This window comes from Gobius niger (genome assembly GCF_951799975.1).
Source record: "Gobius niger genome assembly, chromosome: 12".
Taxonomy (NCBI): domain Eukaryota; kingdom Metazoa; phylum Chordata; class Actinopteri; order Gobiiformes; family Gobiidae; genus Gobius; species Gobius niger.
In genome coordinates this window covers 17,183,561-17,210,453 of record NC_136863.1, presented here as the reverse complement: position 1 = coordinate 17,210,453, position 26,893 = coordinate 17,183,561, and the positions used below count along the sequence as shown (strand labels likewise).

Here is a 26,893-nt window from a genome sequence, read left to right as displayed (position 1 = left end):
CTAAGTCTATTCATTTAAAACAATTCAAATGCAAAGCAGAAAGAAGCTCTGAAAAGGCTTACATAAGTTAACTGAACTGTGTCATAAAGTGGTTCTAGCCTTTGGAAAAGACTTTACTCTTGTATACGACCTAAATCATAAAACTACTATGGCCCGACCGATTTTTGGGGTCCGATACCGAAACGAAGGGGATTGGCATGGCTGATTGCCGGTGTATAGGCCGATATTTTAAGTAATTTAATTTGATGTAAAAAGAAATTAATAATAGTAAATAGTAAATCTAGCCTAGAGTACATGTATTATTGTAGTAAAGGTTTCAATCATAGACATATATCTAATTTTTGCTTCTAAACGTGTCAGTGTTGAACTGTGACATCAGGTGGCGCTGTATCAAGGGCAAACAGCTGATTTATTCAGGACATTCATGTTTAATAGGTACTAATGGGTTTCACAATAAATAAAAAGGTTCATGATTCGTTTTCTCTTATTCCACCAGAATGCAAGTGATAAAAATAACTAAAACTTTGTACAGACATCAGAGGCAGCCATAGTTTTAAATGAATTGTACCTTGACCATGTTTTGCTGGCGTGAAAACTGTGGTTTGTGAAATATTTTCTTTTCTACTTCAGCAATCTCATTTTACATGCCAGCTGTCACTGACACCGTGTGCATAAGCTTCTAACTCGACCAACACCTGTGTTTTTATTAAAGAGAGAAGACGGATGGAAAAAGAAAGGACGCAGTGACAGCGTGCACCTGTAGCAGCAGGTTTCGAGCTTCTGCTTTAACGAAAGTTGATGAAAAACACACAAGGCCAAAGCAGTCAGAAACATAACCATTTATTTCATTATCGACAGTGTTATTACGCTATTGGCTGATTACATTTTAAAATGTGCCAAATGTATTATGTTATTGGCTGTTATCATATGAAAGAAGAAAGTGTGGAAACGTTCCTACAGCCTCTGAGCTTAAAGGCAGACAACTTTCTATGAGCAAAACACCGAGAATGGTGTGAAGGAATAATGACTAGTGTGGGGCGCTTTGGGAAACTTGGCAACACGGGCTTGAAAAGCGCAATATGAGTGTAAGCCTTTAGTCATATTTTGGATTATGGGGTCTTAGCTCGCCTTTGTAAAAATGTGTATTAAAAACTAACCAGGAAACTGCTCAGTACTGTCCAAGCCGTGTGAACCCTAAGGCCCTACCCTTTCTTTTATGCCGTCTTTTCCCAGCTATACAGGGACAACTGCGCTGTATATCTCCAGTATTCTGCCCATTTTCAGGGTGAAATAAAGACATAATTAGCGGCCCTTGGTCCTGCTGAGTGCTGCACAGTGGAGAGAAGAGCGCCACCAGCTCTGTCCCTCCATCGCCTTCCGCTAAGCGCTCTGTTTAATAAAGACAATCGCATTGCGCCGACTGCTCACTGTTTGGCGTTATCTTTAGGAGGACTTTTGCGTTGTCATGGCCGCGGGATAAGGGGAAACGGCCTCAGATCTATAATGTATGTGGGCTGGAGATCGAAAAAACTTAATTGACACAGCATAGGTCAAATGTGTTATCTGTACTTAGTGAGTGCTGTGTGCACATCAATGAGGCTTAGTGCTTCAACTGAGCTTGCACAGGTATTAAAATAGTCTGTGAATGTAAAAGTGAAATTCCCATAAGACACCACCTAAAGCCACATGGGGCCAGTTAAGGGGCAAACTGTGTTATTAATGAACTTCTTAATTTACAGCATAATGGCTTCTTGGGAAATGGAATGAAATCTTTATTCCTGAACTCCTGGGAAACGAGATTCCCATTTTGAGCCCTGTTCAACGAGTTATTCTTCAAAGTTCTTCTCTTATATAAACACACAGAATAAGGTAACATGCAGGTCCACTCCATCAAGCACAGTCATAACTATAGTCTTCCTCTCACTTAGAAAATAATGCAGTAGCTTTTCTTTGTCTACGCTGTGCCCTAATGTCTTCTTGTGTCTCTCAATTCCTTCTATAATAAAATGTTTTTCATTTTTCTCCCTAATTTGTACAGTCACTCTCCCCTGTTTTGCAGTAATGATTGCATTTGTGCTGCCATTTTCCTCTTTGTCTGAATCCTCTCTGTGCTGTGGCCTGTTGGGTGTCCATATATATGTGTGCCGTAGTGATAGATGAAGAGCAGGAGTGAGCTGTCAACTCTCGTCCTTTTTCTCTATCCATCAGTGCAACCCACCTGGACACACGTCTACAGACAACTTCAATAGATCAGCAGCCACAAACTGAGCAAGTCACTTACAGCCTTCATTTATGAGCTTCTCGTTTGGGGAACAGATAATCTAAGTGCTGTCTGGTAACTAATGTGTACCTGAGCAAGGCAGCAAATGTATACATTAAAGGGGTATCAATCCATGTCTTAATAGTTTAGGAAACACCTTTAGCAAAACACACGCTTTTAGATTAATCTGGGATGATCAGAGCTGAGATGTTTGCAGACGGACTATAATTGGCCCCTACATTGAACAATGCAAGGCAAGTTTATTTAAACTGCACATTTCATGTCAGAGATAATGTGTCTCACAACACCAAACACAAAAATACAATGAAAATACAATAAAAACAAATCAATGATAAAATTGCAATCCAAACATACATTCTATTGCCATAGGCAGCAGCAAATAACCATGCTTTCAGCCTGGACCTAAAGATAGTCAGAGTTGAGGCCTATCTCACGTTGTCACGGAGACTGTTAGTACAGACCTTACATGAAACTGAGACGCAGCCTCACCGTGTTTAATCGTGACTCTAGGAACCACCAAAGACCCCTCCCTCAGGTCCTTAAGGCCTGAGGTGGTTCATACGGCTGTAACATGTCAGCTACTATATACTTTGGTGCCTGACCATGAAGAGACGAGTACACAAGCAGAGTTACTTTAAAGTCTAGCCAGTGCAGAGACCAGAGCACTGGACTAATGTGGTCGTATTTCCTGGTTCTGGCCAGGACTCGAGCAGCAGCAGTTGTCCAACAGCTGGTTTGGAAAGGCCAGTGAGCAGGCTGTTACAGTATTCTAACAAAACAGATGAAGAACTGTGATTTTGTTTACAGTATTGCGGCTTCTTGCGCTATGGTCATTGTCACCTAATGGATTCTTAAGCAAATGCATTTTTATTTCTAAGTTTGATGCTTAAAAGAGACACCAATTCTCAATTTGCAACCAGTGGAATTTCCGACTGTGAATGCGACCTTAAGACAAACTAAATCATCAATTTCCATAGAGATATTAAAGTAAATTTTATTTATTTGATTTCATATTTAATGCAATTACCGAGGTATGAAGTCCCAACAGGTCGCTGTGAAGCCTAAGCAGATAATAAACATTTATACATCAGGTAATTCTTCTTAATGAGGAGGCAGTGACAGCTGTTATGTTGCACAGAGCTGAGATTACCATTATTCACTCTTATCTTTTCTGTCTCAGCTGAGAGTGGAATGATACGTGATCATCATCAATCTGAAGGCAAACATAATAATGTTATCATTAGAGGAGTGTACAGTGTGTGGGGCTGTTCCTAATGATGAGAAATCTCAGATAATATCCTCATGTCCCAGCCACAATAATACATACAAGTATTTTGAGCGTGCCCAATCAGAGACAAATGAGATTTGCACAAAGGGAGTTTTGTGTGTCCTGTTGCAGCAGGTATTATGCTACTTTTGTAGCCGGTAATGGACTGCTTTTGGCCACAGCGGAGTCCCTTTAATGCAGCATGATAGTGTTTAATGGCAGATAATAGATGGAAGAGTGTTTTACAAGGTCGTCCTGCTCGTAGCGCCAGACCCTCTTTGTTGGTAATGTTGTCACACAGTGCCCTCATGGTTTGACAGATTAACAACTGTGCCAAGAAGGCTGTCCAATTTGTGTTTGACGCGTACACACTGAATCTTATTAAATGGATGAATAGACTTCTAAGGGCTATATAGCAAAATGAAAATCAATCATTATGAGGAAACAAACATACATGTGCTCATAACATTTGGCTCTGATGAAACGATGTGGATGAATTCTGAAGCGTGAGCCATTTGCGTGAAGTCCCGTCCCCCGTTTTGTTTCTCAAGGACTAACTTATATTTATATTAGTATATATATAAAACTAACCAAAAGTTCTTCTGAGTCTTTGTCAGACGAAATGCACGCTTCAACAGGGACCAAAAAAAAACTTTAATTAAATTTCTATGGGACTAAATCAGTGCCAAGAGCAGTTCAAAAGCATGAAACGCGATATGAGAAAATGCCTTGCCACTTTTGACCCCTAAAGAAAGCTCAAAGTAACAATTCTCCATAGCAATTTAGAGACAGCGTAATCTGATGTGGACTTGCCCTGTGGTGCCCATCTGCGCTTTCATCTGTGCCACGTCTAGTTTTTGAGCTTTGACGGTGAACTACACAGACGGGACGGGAGTGTGCGGTTGGGGATTAGTGACCTTTGAGTGTTTTCTTAACATGTAACTGAGAAGACTGAGAGCATATTAACTGCCACGATGAACACAAGCCTTATCTGTGGTGAGGAGATGGACATACAGTTGAAACATTTATAAAGATTAGTATTATCCTTCTTTTCTTTTAGACGTAATAATTCCGTGAAATAGATTTAAAAATACAGACTATATTAATGACTGCATTTAGTCCGGATCTAGACAAGCAGCACTAACAAGGTGAATAGGCCAGACGTTACTAGAGAGAGAGCTTTTGCTTTGAGGCTTATCATGGACAAAGCAGACACGATACAGATCCACATGTCAACAAAAAAAAAGAAAAAAAGAAAAGACAGCTGTGTAAAGTAGGGCAGAGCTTGGCACGTGTCAGTGGGTAAAATGTATTTGCATTAACTATCTGACGGACTGACACCCAGGGAAACAAAAACAAAAAATCCATATTTTAGCTACAGATATTTTCATATGACATTCTTGGAGGTCAATGGGAGCAACATCCGGGAACTTTTACTGAATCCCCAGTGAAAATAACACAACATGAAAATAACATCATGGGAGATCTGTGATCATCTCTTTGAATTATCCGCAGCAACAGATCACTTCCATGGCATCCTTTCACATTTGACGAATAAATAAAACAAGTAAAGCGTTCTTTCATATGTAAATTATAAGTTCTCAGGAAATCTTTATCAGATCAAGAATAGCTTATTGTAATTCCCTTTATTTTGGAGTTCCTCAGTCCTGTCTGAGTCGCCTGAGTCTATCTGAGTGCAAAATGTTGCAGCCCGTTTTTAACAAATACACCCAGGCTTCAGAACATCTTCATGGTCCTATTTTCTTTGCATTGGCTTCCAGTTTCTTGATTGATTCTTTTTCTTAAAGCTCTCAATGGCCTCGTCCCTCCTTACATACAGTCTGAACTCCTGCAGGTTTGTAACTCAAACAGAGCCTTGAGGTCGTCAAATCAACTTCTGCTGGAAGTCCCCAGAACCATTTCTAAACACTTTTCGGTCGCTGGGTCCAGACTCTGGACTAAGCAGCCCCTTGAAATGCAAACCTACTGATTTTGGCTTTTTCAAATCCAGGCTTAAACATATTTATTCAGGTTGGCTTTGTATTTGTATTTCTTATATTGTTAAACTTTGTGAACAGTTTAACTTTTTAAATTAATTTCTTTATTTGGTCCGGACAGTGCATGTTAAAGGGACTACCATATACCAAGTTTAAAAATGTTAAAACTAAGTATTTTCATCCCTGGAGTTATCATAATTATCTGCTGTAATTCGCTTGCAGTGTGTTACCATGGTAATTGCCCTCATAGTGATGTCAATGAAAACTATGTATAGCCTGAACGGTATGTTAGTCAGGAATCCGCCCAGTTGGTACATGGTAAACATGTTATGAAAATGAGAGAGATTAACTCATTATTTAAGTACTAAAGCCTGTGCAGTCAGGCAAAGACCTCAGTAACTCAACCATAGAGCCACTGGGAGTGACAGATGTTGAGCAAGATCCCATCTGCAACTGAACAGTGCAGGCCTATTATAAAGCACTGATTTGTGTCCAACACAGAGCAGCTGCTGCGCTCAAAAAGGAACTTGTTTGATGTATAATACTGTATATTAACAAAGGTTGGTTTGCAAAGCTTTGGACACAATGCAATACACGTCACAAAACTTGGGGCGATACAAATCCTATAGCGATTCCAATAAATGCAGCAAATGCGATTGTGCGATTAGATGTTTTGTACGTTGTTAAGTATTGAATGTTACTCTGATGGAAATGGAAAAAGAAAGCACAACAGCTATCACTGGTGAAATATAGTAAAAAAGAGTAGAGGCTTACACTGCTGTCTTCTACTGTCATGTCTGGACAGATCAAGGTGAATCACAAAAAAACATTGACCCATGGTAAATATTGGCTGATCATTCATGACCTTTACAGCTCTTTACTCAAATCAGAGACTAGAGCAGTTTAAAGGGGTGACAGCCTGATACCATTCAGGAAAAGGGCATTTGGGCGTCTGTCCTTTTACTGTCGAGCAATCGCAACCAGGGACACTATTCCATCTCACATCAGAGAATTGACACTGTTACAGTCATGCTAAAGAAAATCATCACTGAATCCCTAAAAACGGCTGCTGGAAGGCCAAAGATCTATAGTCATTTGTAAATAGAGCTTTCATATCATGGAAAATTAAAATAATAATTCTAATATCAGAGGTTACTGGTGTAACATTTGTTCTTTCATTACTGTTCTACTATGTTTTGAGGATGTTATATATAATGTTTTTTGTGTCATTGTCTGTGCTGCAGATGTTACACAACACTGCATCAATCTGCCAAAGGAACTGGAGTTGGAAATTAGTTGCGTAGGCTGTAATCTCACACATTTACATGTCCATTGTCCATTAAAGAGACTAGATACAAGTTGGTCATTTTATGCTCACAACTGCCACCTCAGGTCTTCTGCGTAACTACAGTCTCTATATTAAGCTTGTGCATGAAGGCACTTCAGACCCGAAGTAACAACTTTTTGAGTGACAGTGCAGGATTTTAAACTCCGTATAGTCCCTTTAAAGGGGCTCAATGCAAGTTGGTCATGTCTATACTCACTACTGCCACCTCAGGTCTTATGCGTAACTGCAGCTTCTATATTAAGCTCATGCATGACGGCACTTCAGACTTGAAGTAACAACTTTTTGAGTGACAGTGCAGGATTTTAGAGACAGTTGTGGTGAATAGGTGGGGGCTCATTCTACACATTAGGACATGGCAGGAACATGTAGGGGGAGGAATATACTTAGTTTTATCATTTTTAAATTCTGTATAGTCCCTTTAATATGTATTGTCCCATCGCAAATAAAATATATACAAATACAAATTGTGTCTAAACAATTGTGTTTAAACATGCCATTCGATTTAGAAGAGTTGGTCAATCCAATCACCTTCACGGCTTCACAAGCTGACAAACCAATTGGTCACATTGGTTCTTTATATGTTTCTGTCCGCTTTTGTCTGCCATTCCTAAATCCAAGTTTTTAGAGACTGCGTAAAACATTTCCATTAATTAGGGATTAAATAAAGCTTCAACTAGGCAGTTGCAACAGAGGTCTTGTTTCTGGACTCAAACATCTCTCACTGATTTTGGAGAACTCAAGTAAGATGAGCTCCACAAAAACAACCTCAACGCAATCAACCCAGTCCAGCTGACAACCTTGACAAAGAAAAACCAAGAGAGAGTCGTGGAGTTGGAGGAAGTGAAGACGGGGCTAACTCTTAGTGTCATGGCAACTGCAGGCCCCACAGGGAAAGAGGACGAGTGATGCTGTAACCATGGGAAACAGGTTACACTCAAATGCCAGTAGTGGTCCATGTAGAGTTTTGCATTTGGGAGCAGATCTTTCTATCCCATATGCCCCAGTTTATTTGAAGTCAAGTAAATATGATCACAGACTGGCACGAGGATCTTTTGAAGAGCTGGAGAGTCGGAGACCAAGACTTTGAGGGAATTTCTGAGGAAAAAAGAAAACGCATCGCTTGAGATAGTGGTGATAAGCTACTAAGACAGCGTGAATAAAGTTGAGTCCCAACATAAATAAATGATGAAAATTACAGCACTATCTTTGTCCAAAGAAATGGTCTTTTGTGGAATGTGTGAAAGTTATCACATGGTTTCGGTTCGGGTATTGATAACCAGACATTTGTCTTCGGAGTCACTTATTGCAGTCGTCGTACGTGCACTTGAATAATCAGCATTTTTTTAATCAGTGGACCAGTGGAGTAAAGTCTAGACTTTATAACATTAGCCTTCAGCTCATTTATCATTTATTATCATGTATTTATATTAACAACTGTGATAATGACCATTGGCTTGGACCAACTTCTGTGATGCTCCATGATTTTATGATCTCGAGGCTAAAATCCTTGGGGGGCGTCACTTTGGCAATTCTGTGGGTTTGGATTAGGAGTTAAGAACTCTTCTCGTATTGTGCACAGACAGTCTAAGAGTCAAAACTGCAAGCACATATGTTGGGCACTGTGCTGGCCTCAGTCTGACTCCAGATTCCAGTAGCAAGTGCAAAGTCTCTCCTCACTCTTCAGTTACTTTCATACAATTCAGTTGGCAAAAAGCTTCTAATAAACCTGTTGTCACCCTGCTGATTTTCTGTACACAATCATATTAGGAAAAACTGATGCTACGGGAACGACACACCCCCTGAGATTAGCCCACGCCCATCCCGGCTCCAGTGTTAATTATGGGTCGGGTAAATGTCATGCCTTAAGTGGTCCTGGTGTGTTCATGCTCTTAACAGCAGCCCCCTGCACACACACACACACACACACACACACACACACACACACACACACACACGCACACGCACACGCACACACACACACGCACACACACACACGCACACACACACACAGTTGCAGAGCTCTGAGTGGCAGTTCCCGATCGCTGCTCATTAAACAACTCTCTCTCCCTCCAGTGTGAATCTCATGAAAGAACAGACAGCCGCTCACACTGCTTTGTTTCTGCCAATCATCAGCTGCCATCGCCACAGAAATCCCAGAGCCGTTTGAAGCGTAGGGGCCGCTCTCATCGCAGCTGGAGCAGGTACTTCCTCCGCTGACTGTCTCACGCTGAGTTAATGGATGCAACTTTTCAAAGCGCATTTGTCACATTGCACTTCTTTAATTGCTGTTTCTGTCATAAACCCACTCTCGAGACAATACCAGACCACATTTCAACATTGATGAACGACTTTTACACTACATCAGAGCCATACACCAGTGTCTTCACTGTGTGAAATGGTATCAGTCCAGCACTAAGCACAGAGTCAAAGAAATACTTTAAGTAATGCGGCTGAGAGAGCTGTTTAGTATTGGTAGTAAAGGTTAGTTGAAGGTTAATGAAGCAGGTGTTGTCACACAACCGTAAATAAGGTCTGATAAATAGACATATAGTTGGACACCTCTTGATTCAAACAGCTGACATTCTGTGAAGAGTCGATGTTATACTTTTTCCAGGTATTTGGTAATTATATCCTAATACGTTCTTACACTTTGTTAGAAAATGCAATATTGATCCAAAACTATGGAGGACCGTGGCTGCCAAAACTATAAATATATACATAAATAAATAAATAAATAAATAAATTTAAAAAAGATAAAATTTGCAAAGAAATGCGTGCAATTATGAGAATAAGTGCATTTATTTCTGTATTTATTTATTTATATATTTATTTATTTCTGTATTTATTTATTTATTTACATATTTATTTATTTTTGTATTTATTTATACATTTATTTCTGTATTTCTCTATTTATTTCTCTATTTCTGTATTTATTTTTGTATTTATTTATTTATTTATATATTTATTTATTTCTCTATTTATTTATTTATTTCTCTATTTATTTATTTATTTTTGTATGTATTTATTTATTTCTCTATTTATTTATTTATTTCTCTATTTATTTTTTAATTTATGCATTTATTTATTTATTTCTCTATTTATTTATTTATTTCTGTATTTATTTATTTATTTCTGTATTTATTTATTTATTTCTGTATTTATTTATTTATTTCTGTATTTATTTCTGTATTTATTTCTGTATTTCTCTTAATGAGATGCAAATCATGGGGTGGGTCGGGATGCCTCTGCTGTCAGCTCATTGGTCAATCTTTTTCCTTGCTCCAGAGCTTGTCCAGCATAGACGGCCATGTTGAGATCACTGTGTTCTCGCTATAGCCATGTCAGAACGAGAAAAAAAAAAAAAGCATTCTTCCATATGCAGCAATTGCATTGTGTGTGTGTTTTTTAAACAAATAAGTAAATTATCCTTTGCTCTGGGTCGCTGAACAGCCTCCATTTTGGAGTGGTGAACGGTTGCATGTTGGACCTCAAGCATATCTAGTTGGGGACTGCTGTGCTATGTTCTAATGAGCTGAGAAGACTGGCGGACAGGAGAATCTGTAGTGCTGACTATATTATTTTCCATTTGGATCAGTTACGTAAAGTCCCGTCGCCAGACGTCAGTCTTAAGGCGTCATTAGTACTACTATAAAGAACATATTTTTCGGTATTCGCGTAGCCCTGGCGCACACTGATCATTACATTAAACATAATCAACAGCAAATATGACCAGACCAACTACAGCTGTAACATCAGTCCTCGTGGCGGAAACGTCAGTAGGCCTACATGCATTAAATGCCGCCGGTCCTCTCTCTCCGTGAGGAGGAAATAGTTAGGTTACTTGTGGAGTTTGGGCTGGTCTAATCGGGCAGAAAGCGCGAAAGTAACACTGTGCAAATGAGTGATCTTTGCCCAATTTATAGTGGTTGTACAGCAGTTCTGCAGGCCTTCTCGTGGTTATACGGCGTATGTCTGCGTATCACGTAGTCTACTACACCACATCTGTGTCGGGGGGGCGGGCATGGCCCCGTATGGCCAGCCCATAGCGACGGGTATAACCACTAGAAAACATGCAGGATGGCCGGATAACCACGACAAACCGGGCCAAGATACGTATCACTCATGTGCGAAACTGTTACTTTGCGCTTTCAATCGGTTTAATACACCGCACGCGACGAGCTCTCGCGCAAAGTGCGTACATGTACATTACAGGCGTGCGCTGAGAAGCGCCATGCTGTCAAGATGCGTGTGCCCACTACAAACCACTACAAATTGGGCAAAGATCACTCAATTGTACAGTGTTACTTTCGCGCTTTCTGCCCGATTAGACCAGCCCAAACTCCACAACAAGTAGCCTAACTATTTCCTCCTCTAGCACGGAGGCGGCATTTCATCCCTCTCTCTCTTTCTCTGGCACGGTTCCTTCCAAGCTGCGCTCGTGCGCAATTGCGCACGGCTCCCGTGTTGTCTGGGCACAAAATAAAATATAGGTGATATGATAGAGGGGCATCAACGATCATCCTCCGCCCTGAGAGTCCACGATGCTCGTGAGAGGCAAAGGCAGTGACAGGTGCTCGTGTGTGTTTTACTACAAAGCGCTGAAGTCCGCCGAAAAGTCCCCGCGTTCGAAGTGTGCGTTTTACACTCAGACACTGGAGCTTTAGTGAAGCTGAGAGAGACTGAAAAGTGGACGCGGCCACAGCACTGACCGAGCCATATTCATGGTACAAACGGTGGCGCGAGTGTGGGGGTGTGTGTGGGGGGAGTGTGGGGGTGCAGGCGCTCGTTCTACAGCCCCAGAGTCCGGTCGTTTTCCACGCTCGGAAACGTGTTTTCGTTGCATCGGCGCAGTATTCTGCACAGACGCAAGGCCCAGCTCATTCAGCTGCTTTTGAAAAGGACCTCACTCATAAGTTCAAGTTTGAGTAGAAGGATGTGTTGATGAGGAGGCTCAGCTCGGAGAAACGCATGTGGGCCTACTGACGTTTCCGCCACGAGGACTGATGTTACAGCTGTAGTTGGTCTGGTCATATTTGCTGTTGATTATGTTTAATGTAATGATCAGTGTGCGCCAGGGCTTCGTGAATACCGAAAAATATGTTCTTTATAGTAGTACTAATGACGCCTTAAGACTGACGTCTGGCGACGGGACTTTACGTAACTGATCCAAATGGAAAATAATATAGTCAGCACTACAGATTCTCCTGTCCGCCAGTCTTCTCAGCTCATTAGAACATAGCACAGCAGTCCCCAACTAGATATGCTTGAGGTCCAACATGCAACCGTTCACCACTCCAAAATGGAGGCTGTTCAGCGACACAGAGCAAAGGATAATTTACTTATTTGTTTAAAAAACACACACACAATGCAATTGCTGCATATGGAAGAATGCTTTTTTTTTCTTTTCGTTCTGACATGGCTATAGCGAGAACACAGTGATCTCAACATGGCCGTCTATGCTGGACAAGCTCTGGAGCAAGGAAAAAGATTGACCAATGAGCTGACAGCAGAGGCATCCCGACCCACCCCATGATTTGCATCTCATTAAGAGAAATACAGAAATAAATAAATAAATAAATACAGAAATAAATAAATAAATACAGAAATAAATAAATAAATACAGAAATAAATAAATAAATACAGAAATAAATAAATAAATACAGAAATAAATAAATAAATACAGAAATAAATAAATAAATGCATAAATTAAAAAATAAATAGAGAAATAAATAAATAAATAGAGAAATAAATAAATACATACAAAAATAAATAAATAAATAGAGAAATAAATAAATAAATAGAGAAATAAATAAATATATAAATAAATAAATAAATACAAAAATAAATACAGAAATAGAGAAATAAATAGAGAAATACAGAAATAAATGTATAAATAAATACAAAAATAAATAAATATGTAAATAAATAAATAAATACAGAAATAAATAAATATATAAATAAATAAATACAGAAATAAATGCACTTATTCTCATAATTGCACGCATTTCTTTGCAAATTTTATCTTTTTTAAATTTATTTATTTATTTATTTATTTATGTATATATTTATAGTTTTGGCAGCCACGGTCCTCCATACAAAACAGCTGAAACAAAAAAAATCCAGTACCTTCAGTTCCTTATCCTCCAAGAGAGCTAAAATAAGCCCCTCCCACTCCTCCTCCACTTCCATTTTTCTTTTCTTTTAAATACATCGCTTGGCCTGTGTTGCTGTCGTGAAGCTATGACCAGTGTTTTCACTTCCCAATGAGAGGATTAAGCTTAGCCATCTATGGCCTGACTTTTTATTTTGGGAATTTTCCATTCCAGCTCATCCCTATCTCGAACATTTTATTTATCAACAAAAGTGCTACAACTGCATGATGTTGCCTTGCGGCAACAAACCGAACAAGCACAGTTTTAGCATAAATACAAACAAAAAATGTTAACAATCTAATATGCTTCTTCACATATTCATGTGCATGTACATATTTCTTTTATCAGGTTATTTCTATTCAAACCTGTAGTAAAGTCATAATTATGTTATTGGACTGCTCCACCCCCCACACAAATGCCCCTTTCTTACTTCACCCCCTGATTTCATTGGACAGAAACATGTCTGGTAACATTATAACTTAAAGGGCCAGTGTTAAAGCCAAATGGGCAATGGTAGAGGGTTAGAGTTGTAGAGGTGAGGAAAGCATGTCCTTGATAAGCAGGACCACAGGAGGGGCTTATTGGGAAATGGAGAAGCTTTTTGTGAGCTGTTTCTGCAATGCTAAGATCCAAAGATTACTCAAAGATGTAGCTCGAAAACACAACTCCAGGTATGAAATTGCTGCTTTGCGGTTACTTTGATAAATAGCTTATTACTTTAGAGCACTTCAACATGAAAGACCTCTCTTTTTTCTCCTTTTGTGCTGTGGAGGTTTGTGTTGAGCCTTTTGTCTTCAGGTCACACTCTTTCAAACGTATTAATGCAACTGTCTCTACACTTTGATCTCCTTCTGTCTGCTTTTCCACAGTCTTTTGTAGTTTACTTTGGCTGCTAACGATTCATACTCATCTTTGGCATAAATCCTATAACACACAGCCCTCTGAGCCAAGTGCACACAATGCCGGGTTTGATTTGATTGGGGCTTTGTGATTTCATTTGTTCTGATGCTCTGAGGGCCTCTGTGCATTTGTCTATTTGAGTAAACGGGTGGTTGGAAAGGTCACATCTGTGGATCGATGATTGCTTCTCACACCTCCAGTGCTTTAAACTAGCGTGAATATGGCTGCACTAATTACCAGGTGGCCTCAGTTCCTCATCACTTCAGCACTTCATTTCCGTGCCCTTTTACTTCCAATCTGCGCTTTTCACATACTGCCAATCAATATGAGACAGAGGTTGTTGTGAGTGGTCTGGTTTGACTTAAAGGGGCCGTGCAGCACGATTTATTTACATTTCAAAATGGGGACTAAGGTAAATTTGAGTTGTTAACTGCAGTCAAAACGTCATTGTAACTTTTCGAACACATTTCATCCATTCATCACGAAGTACAAGCACTCGCCCTCACTTCGCTACAGCCCATTCTCTTTGTGTCCTCTCTCTGTTGAAACAGCTGCGCAGCAAAGTGGAGCAAAAGGAAGAGGAAGAGGAAGGGGGTGGAGTGGGCCTAGGGGGAGAAGTGGATACTGGATATTTTTGTTTTGGCTGTTTTATATCAATATGGAACAAAGTGTAAGATAATGATAAAGATGTGCATGACATGATTATCAATAACCTGCAAAAATCATAACTCGGACTCAGACTTGGACACATTTAGAACTTGGACTTGCATATTTAAGACTTGAACTTGGTTAACTGTTTAAAGAGTAAATTGAAACAACTTTATGCACAATCTATCCTAAAAATAAATATCAACAGACAAAACAAAGGATTGCCAGTGTCCCCATAGTCTCAGCAGACGTCTGTAGGAAACATGGGTCTCTTTGTACACAGAAGAATAGGATTTCCGGCATCATGACAGACAATATGCATCTTAAGACGGGATTACTCTGTCTCACAAATAAATCATGGTATGGGCGGATTATCCGGGAATATGAGGATTCGTCAACTTAAGAAACTGAAATGAGAGAAGATGATGATGCCAACTGTCCAGACGTCCCACCATCACCCGGGTCTCAGAAAAGCTGCCAAAGTCGTCCTGAGCCAGAGTCCCACCACTCTGCACTGAGGCACACATTGAGAGTGGTGCAGTGTTCAGCCCACTGCAGAGGAAGAGGGGGGGTGGGGGTAAAACTTTAGCAGAGATGAATGTATGGCAGATATTTTTATCAATCATACTGTGAATCATGAAAACATGGGGCTGTGTGTTAGAGGTGGGTGATATATTATGTCTTATGTCTATTTGGTCCAAGTATTTATGTTTTTAAATGTTTTTTTTGTCTGTCACTCTGTCTGTCTGTCAATCTGTCTCTGGCTGTCTGTCTATCTTTTACACAATTCGGCCCCGTATATATAAAAAGAGCTGACAGAAGTTACAGAGAAAACAAATAACGCACTCATACTCAAGTGATCTCTCTGTCGTTTCATTGGTCAAAGTGATGGCCTTATGTATTCCTTCAGCATTTAGGCTGCATCGTTTACAGGAAAAACTTGACCAAGAGAAAAAGAAGATACCGCATAACGTGATCCAAACACCAGCACAATAACACAATAACTTGTCTCAGTTAGGGATGGGACGAACAACCGATCTGTTTTAACTTGACAGTTGTCTAATATCAATCCATGGCATCAATAATTGTGAATATTTGTCAAATCTTAATTTAGTTGAGCTGGTTCTATCAAATCATTACATCGAGAACATTGTGATAATTGGCCTAAATCTAATTGTATCGGGCTGGTGGTGATTACAGATGTGTGGATCGAGATGCATCGTGGCCATGGTGATGATTCGAATCGCATCTCTGTGTCCCCAGGTGTATCTTAAAGTAATCGAATCGTGGAAGGTGTATCAAAATCCGAATCGTATCAGACAGAGGCTGAGAATTCCCATCCCTAGTCTTACAGTTTGAGTTCAGACTTAAAGGGACTAGATGCAAGTTAATCATTTTTATACTCACTACTGCCACCTCAGGTCTTGCGCATAACTGCAGGTTCTATATTAAACTCGTGCATGACAGCACTTTGGACCCGAAGTAACACCTTCTTGAGTGACAGTGCAGGATTTTAGAGCCAGTGATCTGAGCTCATTCTACACACTAGGACATTGCTAGAACATGTAGGGGTAGGAAAATACTTAATTTTCACATTTTTAAATTCCGTATAGTCCCTTTAACAAAACTTTTTCACATCTCGTTAGCCCAAGGGTAAACTTGCAAACACACAGGCGGCGCACTGGGCCGGCCTTAGTGTAATGAGTTTGACACTTTCACACCTGTCCAGAGTAATAAAAGCAGGCACAACATAGAAAAAAAAATGGTCATGCTCAAGCCAACATTTTTATAGACTGCAGAAATTCAAATCTCTTTGAGCCACAACCTGCATCACCCTGTTAAAAGCCACCTGTTTTTGAAAGCCAACATTTTTCCAGTCTGCACCGGAGTAAAGGAGCTGAAAGGCCTAGTCAATCCTCAAAGGTCGTCTTAAACCTCAGCCTTTGATCCAAACCCAGACCAGAGAAGATCCTCCACAAACCCTGTCTCCTCCATTTTATTTAGTTTATGTCTGTGTAGACCACGTTTTTTACATTTTCCCCGGGTGACAATGCAGTTTGGGGGTTGTCAAATGTATTTATAATTTATATAGTGTGAAATGGCGTTGGTCACTCTTTTTTAGCCAGTCAAAGTGTGGTCTTATACTGTCTTAGCTATTGTCTTAGCTATCCTTAATAATGAATGAAATTCAGTTTGGGAAGTGGAAGTCTTGGAAGTAGCCACCCCTGGTAATAAAGGAACTACAACATCAGAACTCCCAAAATAGAAACTTGTGCATCTCAAAAAATTAGTGCTGCTTGAATTGCCTTCATAAACCCAGCTATCATTTTCCTGATGCAAAGCTGCAAAAGTGCCCCTCTCCGGTCTGTCAGCTGTGTCCCTGGATGTGCAGCACTCTGGGGCTTGTTAGCAGTGTTGTCAGTGATTAAAGACTGCAGGTAATTAGATACACACCACACAGTTGTGACTAACCGTCAGGCTGCAGGAACGCTGTGGAACCCAGATGGAGCTGGGATGGATGTCACGCTCAGTGTGAGAGCACTACAGTATTTCATTTCCACTAAAATGAGCAGCTGAGAGAAACTTCTTAATCGGAGTATATGAGAATCAGGAGTTTGGTGCCAAATAAATAGGGCTGCAGCTTAGCAATTTTAGACACCATACTAAATATGGTAATTATATGGTAATAAGACACACATTATTTATTTTCTAAGTAATATGACTAATCCTAACCTATGCCCTACCCCTAAGCCGCTGTACAGACTGTCAATTACTATGAAACATAATTAGCATTTCCATGGTGACAATATAAAAACAGGGCTGTAAAATCTAATGCATTATCCTTGATATCCCTGGTAGTGTTTCTATTATATCACCAGGTTATTATTACGTAAAGTGTACCCTGTAACTGTTGCAAACAAGAAATCAATAAACATAATTTTTCGATAGTCCACTTGTCAAACGGTTATTTTGATCACATTCTAACCAGAAAAAGATTTCTAAATGAAGAAACCAAGCCCTGACATTTTGCAGAACGTCTCTCGCTCTTCACCCCCTTTTACCATGAGCTGTCCCGTTAAATAACATCCTCAACAATAAAGCCTTTTCCTCTTGTATTGTTTAAGTACTAAATAATGATAATCAATGCGCTTATATAGGGCATTTAAATATACCCAGAGCGCTTTATGCTACATTATTCATTCACTCTCCAGAATCCGTGGTGCTACTTGTTCTAATAGTAACCTTCCATGAAATCTACTTTACAGTTGCTTTAGTGATGCTTTAAAGGAATAGGCCACTGTTTTTACATACTGGGATGTTCTTACCTGAGCTTAGACGAGTTCTTCTGTAGCTGTCTGGTCTTCACCCGTGCCTTCAGTCACGTAAACACAGCACAGACGGCGTAAGCATTTAGCCTCTCCTCCTCTCCACTATAGCTCCAAACGAGGTGAAGATAGAAGCTACCAAGCTCTTCCACGTTTTCCCTATTTAAATATGGTTACGTGAAGTGTTGCACTATAAAGTATAATTACACAAAATTAAACCATGTGGATTTTCTTAGCGGATAAAAAGGGGAATTATACTGTAAGGCGTAATCAAACCAGGAGTAGTTCAACATTCGCGCAGTAATATCTTCACTTTACTGTAACTATACTTGGATCGTGTAACTACTCATGTAACCGTATTTAAAGAACTAAGTAACTTGTTTACCATTCCTTTTCGTAGTCCCTCTGGGGGTGTTAACGGGATGATTGGGGGGGTCTTTCCACTCCCCCTGGTGTCTCTGACCAGAAAACCACACTTGCAACTTTCCTGCCTGCGGGTCGGAGGCACCAATACACACTAATGGAATCACGAAGAAGAAGCTAACAGGCTAGCAGGCAATGCTAACTGTGGGCTAGCGCCATATAGTTCTATGCTAGCGCCACTTAAAGTATTTACAGCCAATTTTGGGTGATAAAAAAAATCTCCATTGTGTAATTGGATGTAGAATATCCCTCTCTCCCTTTGTCTTTTCTGTCAGCGTAGTATTTACTCTCACGGACAATTAATGAGTAAAAAACGCAACATGCTACGACATGTGGCGCTTATGGCTCTAGGGGCATGAGCTACGTAGTTCTGCTTTAAATAGGGAAAACGTGGAAGAGCTTGGTCGTTTCTAACTTCACCCCCGTTTGGGTCCATGAAGAGAGGCTAAATGCTAACAACATCTTTGGTCTTTTTGCATGACTGAGCGCACACATAAAGACCAGACAGGTGCGCATCAACTCGTCTAAGCTCAGGTAAGAACATACTGTATCTCAGTAAGGAATAAACGGTGGCCTGTTCCTAAAGTTCTGATTCTTCCGTCAACTCTTTTAGCTTGTTAATTGAATATTGTATAGAAACGGCCATTTTGATGTCCAACACCTGAACAAAGGGAGTGAGTGAACTAATAGGCTTTCAGAGTAAATATGAGCCGGCGTTTAGCTTGGCTGCACACCAGTACAAGAGAGGGAAAAACTCTAACGTCAAAATGAACAGGGCTTAAACAGACGCTCCAGAACTTCCATTATTGTTGTAGTAATAAGCTCATTCTGGCTACAGTGAACACAGCAGCTGGAGCCTGCTATTTGCCGACGCTTTGAAATGTGTTGAGTGCTGACAGCGCGGATAAACAAGACTCCCCAAACTCCGTCTGTTTTATGTCATTATGTCAAACAAGCTCATAATAATCAGTCGACCGATAAATGTGTGAGCCGAAAGATGGTCCTCGCACGGTCCAGTAAAATCAGGCATGAGGAAAAGGAGGAACTGGAGCATTTTGCTGGTTTGGTTTATTGCCAAGTCAATTTGCTGACAAATATCCAACTGCATTACCCCTTTACAGTAAATAATGTAGTTAGAAAGAAAATTGGTTATTAAAGAAGTAAATTAAGTAATTAAGGTTGCCATGCTCACTTACAAGTTAACGTCTGCAATTGATAATGATTAATCTTACTAAATACTGATGTCTCTTTTTCTTAAAAAAAAAAAAAAAAAAACATTTATGCCACAGATACATCCATTCATAAATAACTTTGAAATCTGAATTAATATAACAGTGTCATCTCTTCAATCATTTCTACACACAGAATATGCCACATGAGACATATCCAGAAAACAATGAAATCAGTACAGACTTAATGATCATAAAAGATTCAAAGAAATGAACAAAACACCAGCGTCTGCTGCTGGAGCGCTAAGGCTGAAGGGGCTAAAAAGTGTTTAATTTCGATAAAGCAACATATCCTTTAATCGCTGTGTCTTACTAAACAGGCTGAGTGGCAAATCTGTTTTAACAGATAATGAATTAAGAGGAGGACATTCATTCCATTGCAGCATAAGTCCAACCCAATGCCACTTGAACATGTCTTTTTTCCCCAAACCTGTTTCATTGGATGAAGTGAGTGCCAATCAAACTTCTCATGTTGTTGCACATTAGCGCGGCTAGTTAAATATATCATTGCGGACACTTGGCGTCACTTTCACAAGAGCCTTTACAAAAGAAGCAGGACTACATGGCCTCGACTCCAGTGGGATGGAAAAGTGATGATTCAACTATACGTAAAATACAAAAGCAAATACTCAATACTAGACTAAACACTTGTTACTATGTTTGTTGGATTAATTATCAATCTCTTGCTTTAACTATCCTTCCTCACACAGTTGCATTTGCAGCATAGTATCTGTGTAAAGCACACCCTTTACATCAAGGTTGAAGGAAGTGCACGCTCCCTCTGCTGCTTAAGACATGAGAGGCTGGTCTGCACAGTGTAGATACAGGTGAGGTAATTATATCTGGATTACTCTGTCGTGGTCACAATCACTGCTTTTATCATGTCTCCTCTTGCTGCTCTCCTGCTTCTCTCCCGCTTACACACTTAGCACCTCCTTCCCGCCGCACCTTTTCTTTTTTAACAATTGGCGGCTCTGGCCGTTAGCATGTTGCCGCTCCCTCTCCCACTCATTAAAGCGCCTCCCTGGTCCTCCCCCAAGAGAGTCAGATAAAAATAGCTTCTTCTTCTGTGCTGGCTGCCTCATTGTGTTCCTCACATCAAATAGGGGTAACAGCCTTTCTCCATCAAAGCATCACAGCCTAGGCTTCTTCACCGGTTCCAGCTTGGTGTGCCTGACTGAGCGGTGTATGGACTCCGTAAATTCAGTTTGCATTTCCCACAGAGAGAGAGAAAGAGAGATGTCCCAGGTGACTCCTTCACATTAGTTTCACACCTACTTCAGTCTACTCTACTGCATTTGTGATTAGAGAAGTGGAGACCATTAAAAAGCAGTTTCATTTGGGTGCTACTTGTGACAGCAAAGCTTGTTGAGAGGATTAAGTGGTTTTCTGGATGTTTCTGTCTTTCTGGCCACACTACTTTCTGCTCGATCGACCTGCAGCTAGTCCCAAAACCAAATAAAAGAAGGATATTTTAACACGTCGCTCAATTTCGGAACACTTCTAGCCTGCATGATTCAGAACAAGCTTTATAACTTCTCTCACCTATGATTAAAAGAAAGCAAACTTAACAACCATTATACTGTATGAACTATACAGTATGTTTCGTACCTTATTGATCTTACTGTCGCCATCATGAGCAAATGAAAGAGCTAACCTATCTTTGTCAAATGAAAAGAAAAAAAGAGGCGATATTAGTATTCAGAGTAATATTTCATGATATTCAGCTAAAGTTCTTCCAGTTGGCTTAACTTTTTGGTGTCACAGAATTTCTACACAGCGTTTATCAAAGCAAATTGTTGTTTACCAAATACACAAATTTGTGCCAATTCTGCACAAGACAAATAGATGAAAATGACGTAGTGTCTAGACTAACCAGGTGTCCGACTGCGCACAGAACAATTAACAATGCACAGACGACTGTTAGTCTAAATAAGAGATCATTTCGATTTAGGAGTCAGTGAAATGGCTAAGACAGGTTAGTTTTACACAATAATTCTGCATCTCCCAATCTTTATTGCACAATATTTGGGGAAATAATGTATTATAGAAAGAGTCTCCTAGATTTGAATGGCTAAGGGTACATTTTCAGGCCAATTGTTATAAACTACACAATAAGACATTGTTAGTTGCTGATGAAGAATCCTAGTTAATGACAGTCAATGACTAGCTGTCTGATATGAGGACAATAACAGCCTGGGAAGAAATGATTGACTAAGTGCAGATCAGACTGACAGTAATGTTACTTAATATAGTACAGATTATTACATTTTGGTGAGTCAAACAGTGTTATGAATGGATCAGTGGATAAACAGCTAAACTAAAAGACTATTTACTTGTTTACCTTAAAGGAATAGGCCACCGTTTTTACATACTGTGATATGTTCTTACCTCACTTTAGACGTGTTAATATATCCCCGTCTGGTCTTTGTCCGCGCGCTCTGTCAGGCAAACGGAGCACATACGCAGCCTCTCCCACATGTCACATAGCTCCGAAAAAGCTCACGATAGAAGCTACCAAGCTCTTCCACGAGTTCCCTATTTAAATAAAGTTACGTGAAGTGTTTTCATGCGAAGTATATTTACACAGAAATGTAACATGTCGATTTTATAAGCAAATAAAAAGGGGGACTATATTGTGAGGCGTAATGATACGAGGAGCACAGCGTCCGCGTAGTAACTCCTAAAGACTTCCCCCGCTCACTTCCGTCAATAACCTTTAGGAGTTACTGCGCGGACGTTTTGCTCCTCGTATCATTACGCCTCACAATATAGTCCCCCTTTTTATTTGCTTATAAAATCGACATGCTACATTTCTGTGTAAATATACTTCGCATGAAAACACTTCACGTAACTTTATTTAAATAGGGAACACGTGGAAGAGCTTGGTAGCTTCTATCGTGAGCTTTTTCGGAGCTATGTGACATGTGGGAGAGGCTGCGTATGTGCTCCGTTTGCGTGACAGAGCGCACGGACAAAGACCAGACGGGGATATATTAACTCGACTAAAGTGAGGTAAGAACATATTTTAGTATGTAAAAACGGTAGCCTATTCCTTTAATAAACCCTTTCCGTAGTCCCTCTAGGGGTAATACAAGTGTTAATGGGACATCTACCCCTGGTGTTTCTGGCCAGAAAACCACAATTGCAACTTCGCTGCCTATGGGTCGGAGGCCCCAATACACACTAAAGGAATCACGAAGAACAGACAAACAAGCTAGCGGGCAAAGCTAACTGCGGGCTAGCGCCACTTAAACAGTATTTACAGCCAAGTTTCAGTGAAAAAAATAACATGCTATGACACCTGCAGTGACGCTTATGGCCTCTAGGGGCATGACTTACTTAAACATCTGGCAAAAAAACTCAAATGTTATGAATTTATGCAGTAAAATTGGACCAATTGCTGTTGCTATTCAGGCCTTAAGTTACTGTGCAACTTATGATTGATTTGTTTGCAATTTAAACAGTGTAGTTTTTCCACTCACTGCAATTTAAAGGGACTAGATGCAAGTTGGTCATTTTTATACTCACTACTGCCACCTCAGGTCTTATATTAAGCTCGTGCATGGCAGCACTTAGGACTCGAATTAAGAACTTTTGGAGTGACAGTGGAGGATTTCAAACTCTGTATACAGTCCCTTTAAGTTGGACTCAAATCTATTATTATCAAAAGGCCAGCAGAAAAACAAAATCTTGCAGTACAGGTCATATGTGGGAAATAAAAGCACGCATACTGATACTCTGATACTCTGAACAGTAAAAAATCAACTTTTTGCGCCGTGACAAAGTTATTTTTCGGGAGGCAGATTTACCAGTGCCACAAAGCAAGAACTGCTCTTCTGTTTAGTTCTACATAGAGTAGATATCAAAACAATCTATGTGTTGGCGTAATTTATTTCTCTCTTCTCATTAATTGACAGGTCAATCATATTAAACTGAACCTAGTGGTACAATAGCTGTGGAGAGGCTCTGAGAGGAAGCTGAAGTGAATAGTTCTCGCTCATACAAATATACTCACTGCGCACCGGCAAACGTCCATCTGGCGGCGATGAAGGCAAAGCTCTTCACGCTGCCTCCTCATTAGTTAAATTGTTTTTTGTCAACGGCACAGTGGAGGAGATGAGCAGGGAAGGATAAGGGGAGATTTGAAGTGAGAATTCAAAACACTAACGAGGCTTGTGAGCGCCAATGGCTAAAAACACAACACATTCCCTGGCATGGCTACACTCACGTCAACTCTTTAAAAACATGCTAAAAATACAGGCAGCAGACAGCAGTGCAGCCTTTTACCCTCAGAGCCGCAGACAGAGCACAGCCTACATCAGTTGAGACTGTCAGGAGAGGCTGCTTATCTGATTCAATCATGAGAGAAAATGGTCTTGGGTTTATGCATTAAGCAACGTTGCCTGCTCTGAAGTGACTGCAATTCAAGTAGCTCACATTAGAGAAGGTCTGAAGCTAAAGCAGGAATCAAGCTCTAGCCCAGGAATCCCCAACTAGAAGGGTGTCACCTTTGGTTAGAGGTATTGGGTGTTTTTCTTTCATCTGAAATAATCGCCCATTCATTTTTACTCACAGCAGGGATTATATAGCAGTTTGGGGGTAATTATCATGCGAGTAAAACCAAACAACTGTGAAGCAGATTTGGGGAGATAGTAATTGTAATTGTAACTAATGATTTGTTTTCTTGATTTTCATTGTGTTTTTAATGCTTTTTATTGTGTTTTTAATGCTTTTTATTCTATTTTTGCTCTGTTTGGTGTTACTGTGAGGCACATTGAGTTGTCAAGTACATGAAATGTGCCATATAAATAAACTTGCCTTGCCTTGCCCTAAACCCAAATGTAGCCTAAAAAAGTGATAAATTTACTCACCATCTTTGTCAGCTCTTCTGAATATCTGTGAAGGAAAAGTGAACAATAGCATCACTACAAAGTTTTATTAGATCACACATTTTGGTTAAGAAACAATGCTCACCTCTTATGCTAAGATTTAGCGTGATTTATGTTAAACAAGCTTTACAAAGAGTAGAATACCACTATTTTGTTATCCCAAAAGTAATCGACCAATAACAAATATCAATATATCAATAAAATGGCAACCAATGGGGTCATTTATCAAAGCAGGTGCTAAATAGCGAGTGCAAGCTGAAAAATTTAATTTGCTATTGTGTGGGCATGTGACACTTAATTAGCCATTTAATGATGCCTTTATTACAGCACCAGGGCCACAAATCTAATATGTAAATAAGACAAGGCTGCGTGAGTAAAAAATGGATAAATGAGTCTAAGCTAATCTACTTTTGCACATGCTACTCGATTTGCACATGAGCAAACGCTTGATAAATGACCCCTAAGAGTTTCCAGAAGGCATCTGTAATGGTGCATATGCTTATTCATTTATTTAGCATGTGGCAATGTTACTGCTGTCTAGTGACCAAAAAATATACATGTACAAAGCGACAGCTACAATAGAATTTTTACCCCGTCCACAAAATAACTTTTACAATTTTTATTTTTACAAATTGCTGTGAATTAGCAGATAAATCATAGGTTGGTTTCAGCTGCAGACTAAGAGATAATTTCAACAAGAACAACCAATTTACACAGTAAAAAAGTTCCAGAGTTTGGAACTGATTATGAGTCCTTTTATTCAGCTCTTTGTCTGCAGCTGCTGGCAGCACAGTCACATAATGACAGGCCGAGTGTGTGGCTCAGATAAGGTAAAGTTTTCTGTGATATGACCACACAGCCAGAACATTTATTAGTTTAACAAGTTGAAAGCACAAGGCAATAGAAGAGTTCTATTGTAAATGTAAACCACAAAAGGACTGTGAGACTCGGGATTAGATGTGACGGTGACAGGTGTGTGCAAATTGAAGTATTCAGAATATGGACAGGAAACACAGCTGTGTGATCTCTCCTGTGGACTTTCTTTAATACTTTCAATACCAGATGGCAGCATTATGCACAAATCTCCGAAGCATCAACACACCAAGTGTCTAAGCTACTTCTGAAAATAATTTCCTTTTGTCCTCATAACACGAGTTTTATTTGGGCGTGTCTGAGTAGGTTTCAATCAATTCAAATCAAATTGTTTTTGTACATCCCAATATCACAACAGCAAGAGTCTCACATGTCCCTCCTGTTACTGCAGTTCTTTCACTTCTTATTGAAAGCTGTCTGACTGATGAGGAAAGATGGGTAATAATAAGTCAGATTCAGTCACAGTCACATTGATCACGTCAACGAAGTAATTCCAAACTTTCAGGCCTTTTCAAAGCCGAGAAACTTTTTCTAACAAAAAACCCAACATGTACAGATCTATAATAAACAGTGCACAATGCTATTTCAACCAGCGTGCCTATTCAGCTGAAGGCCTGTACTCAGATTGTGCCAAAGTGAAAATCATTCACTGCTGAGAAGTTTGAAAGGACAAAGCTGCACGACATTGTTCTGCCTCACTACTGCACCCCGGGGCACAGTCCCACTGAAACACGCCTGTCTGAAACCAGCAGAGGCTTCAAGTGAGGCAGGAGAGAGATGTGAAAAGACAACACAGAGGTGATGTACACAAAAATGGTAACAGCTTTCCACATTGTTTTTTGTTGTTGTGTAGGAATTAGTTTAATCTCCGGTGATTTAAGTTGGATACCCAGATGGGAATCAAAATGAGGCAGCTTAACTATTTCTGAATGCAATAAGAAAACCACTTAGCCTAAATATCAGGACTCAGGGGGGGGGTGTGGACAAAAATGCAAAAACAAAGCACACACACTAAAAAGCAAAGCAAGCGATGATAAAATATGCCTGAACCATCAACTTATAACTGGCAAGAAATGACATGATACAGTGGACTATGTTACACCTGTCTAATAAAGATGCATGTTCACTTTTGGTCCTCTCCTGTCTATGGTTGTCAAATGCAAAGGAGAAAAATTAGCGCTTACATTTAGGAAATAAACCAAGCCAATCATCAAGGCCCTATTGCCAAACTATTGTAATTGCGGAAGCGAGGCTGCCAATCTGCGACATCAGCCCCTTAGCACCAGATCATCTTTACATTAAGATCATGTCAGTGTCATTGATGCTTTGGACGATGGCATAGATCATATTACCATCACTGAGACATCACAAAGGGCAAGACATGATTAACATTTTGACTGTGCACCCCACAGAAAATGCCAAATGTGAAGTTTGAGATGTGGGGTCATGCAAAAATGTCAAGCACTGTAACAGGATGGAGGAATTCCTTTTCACGGCATTTCAATGTGAAATGTCAACCTCTGTATACAGCATGAATTTAAATATGTTGAAGCTTTG

General features: G+C 39.9%; 1 protein-coding gene across 1 annotated transcript in view; it reads right to left on the bottom strand.

The window, feature by feature from the left end:
* The window catches only part of necab2 (N-terminal EF-hand calcium binding protein 2), a 103,230-nt gene that overhangs the window by 75,338 nt on the left and 999 nt on the right, over positions 1-26,893 (bottom strand). Inside the window, exon 2 of the mRNA XM_079568492.1 lies at positions 24,446-24,470. Coding sequence (XP_079424618.1) covers positions 24,446-24,470 — 25 coding nt within the window. The remainder of the gene's footprint in view (positions 1-24,445; positions 24,471-26,893) is intronic.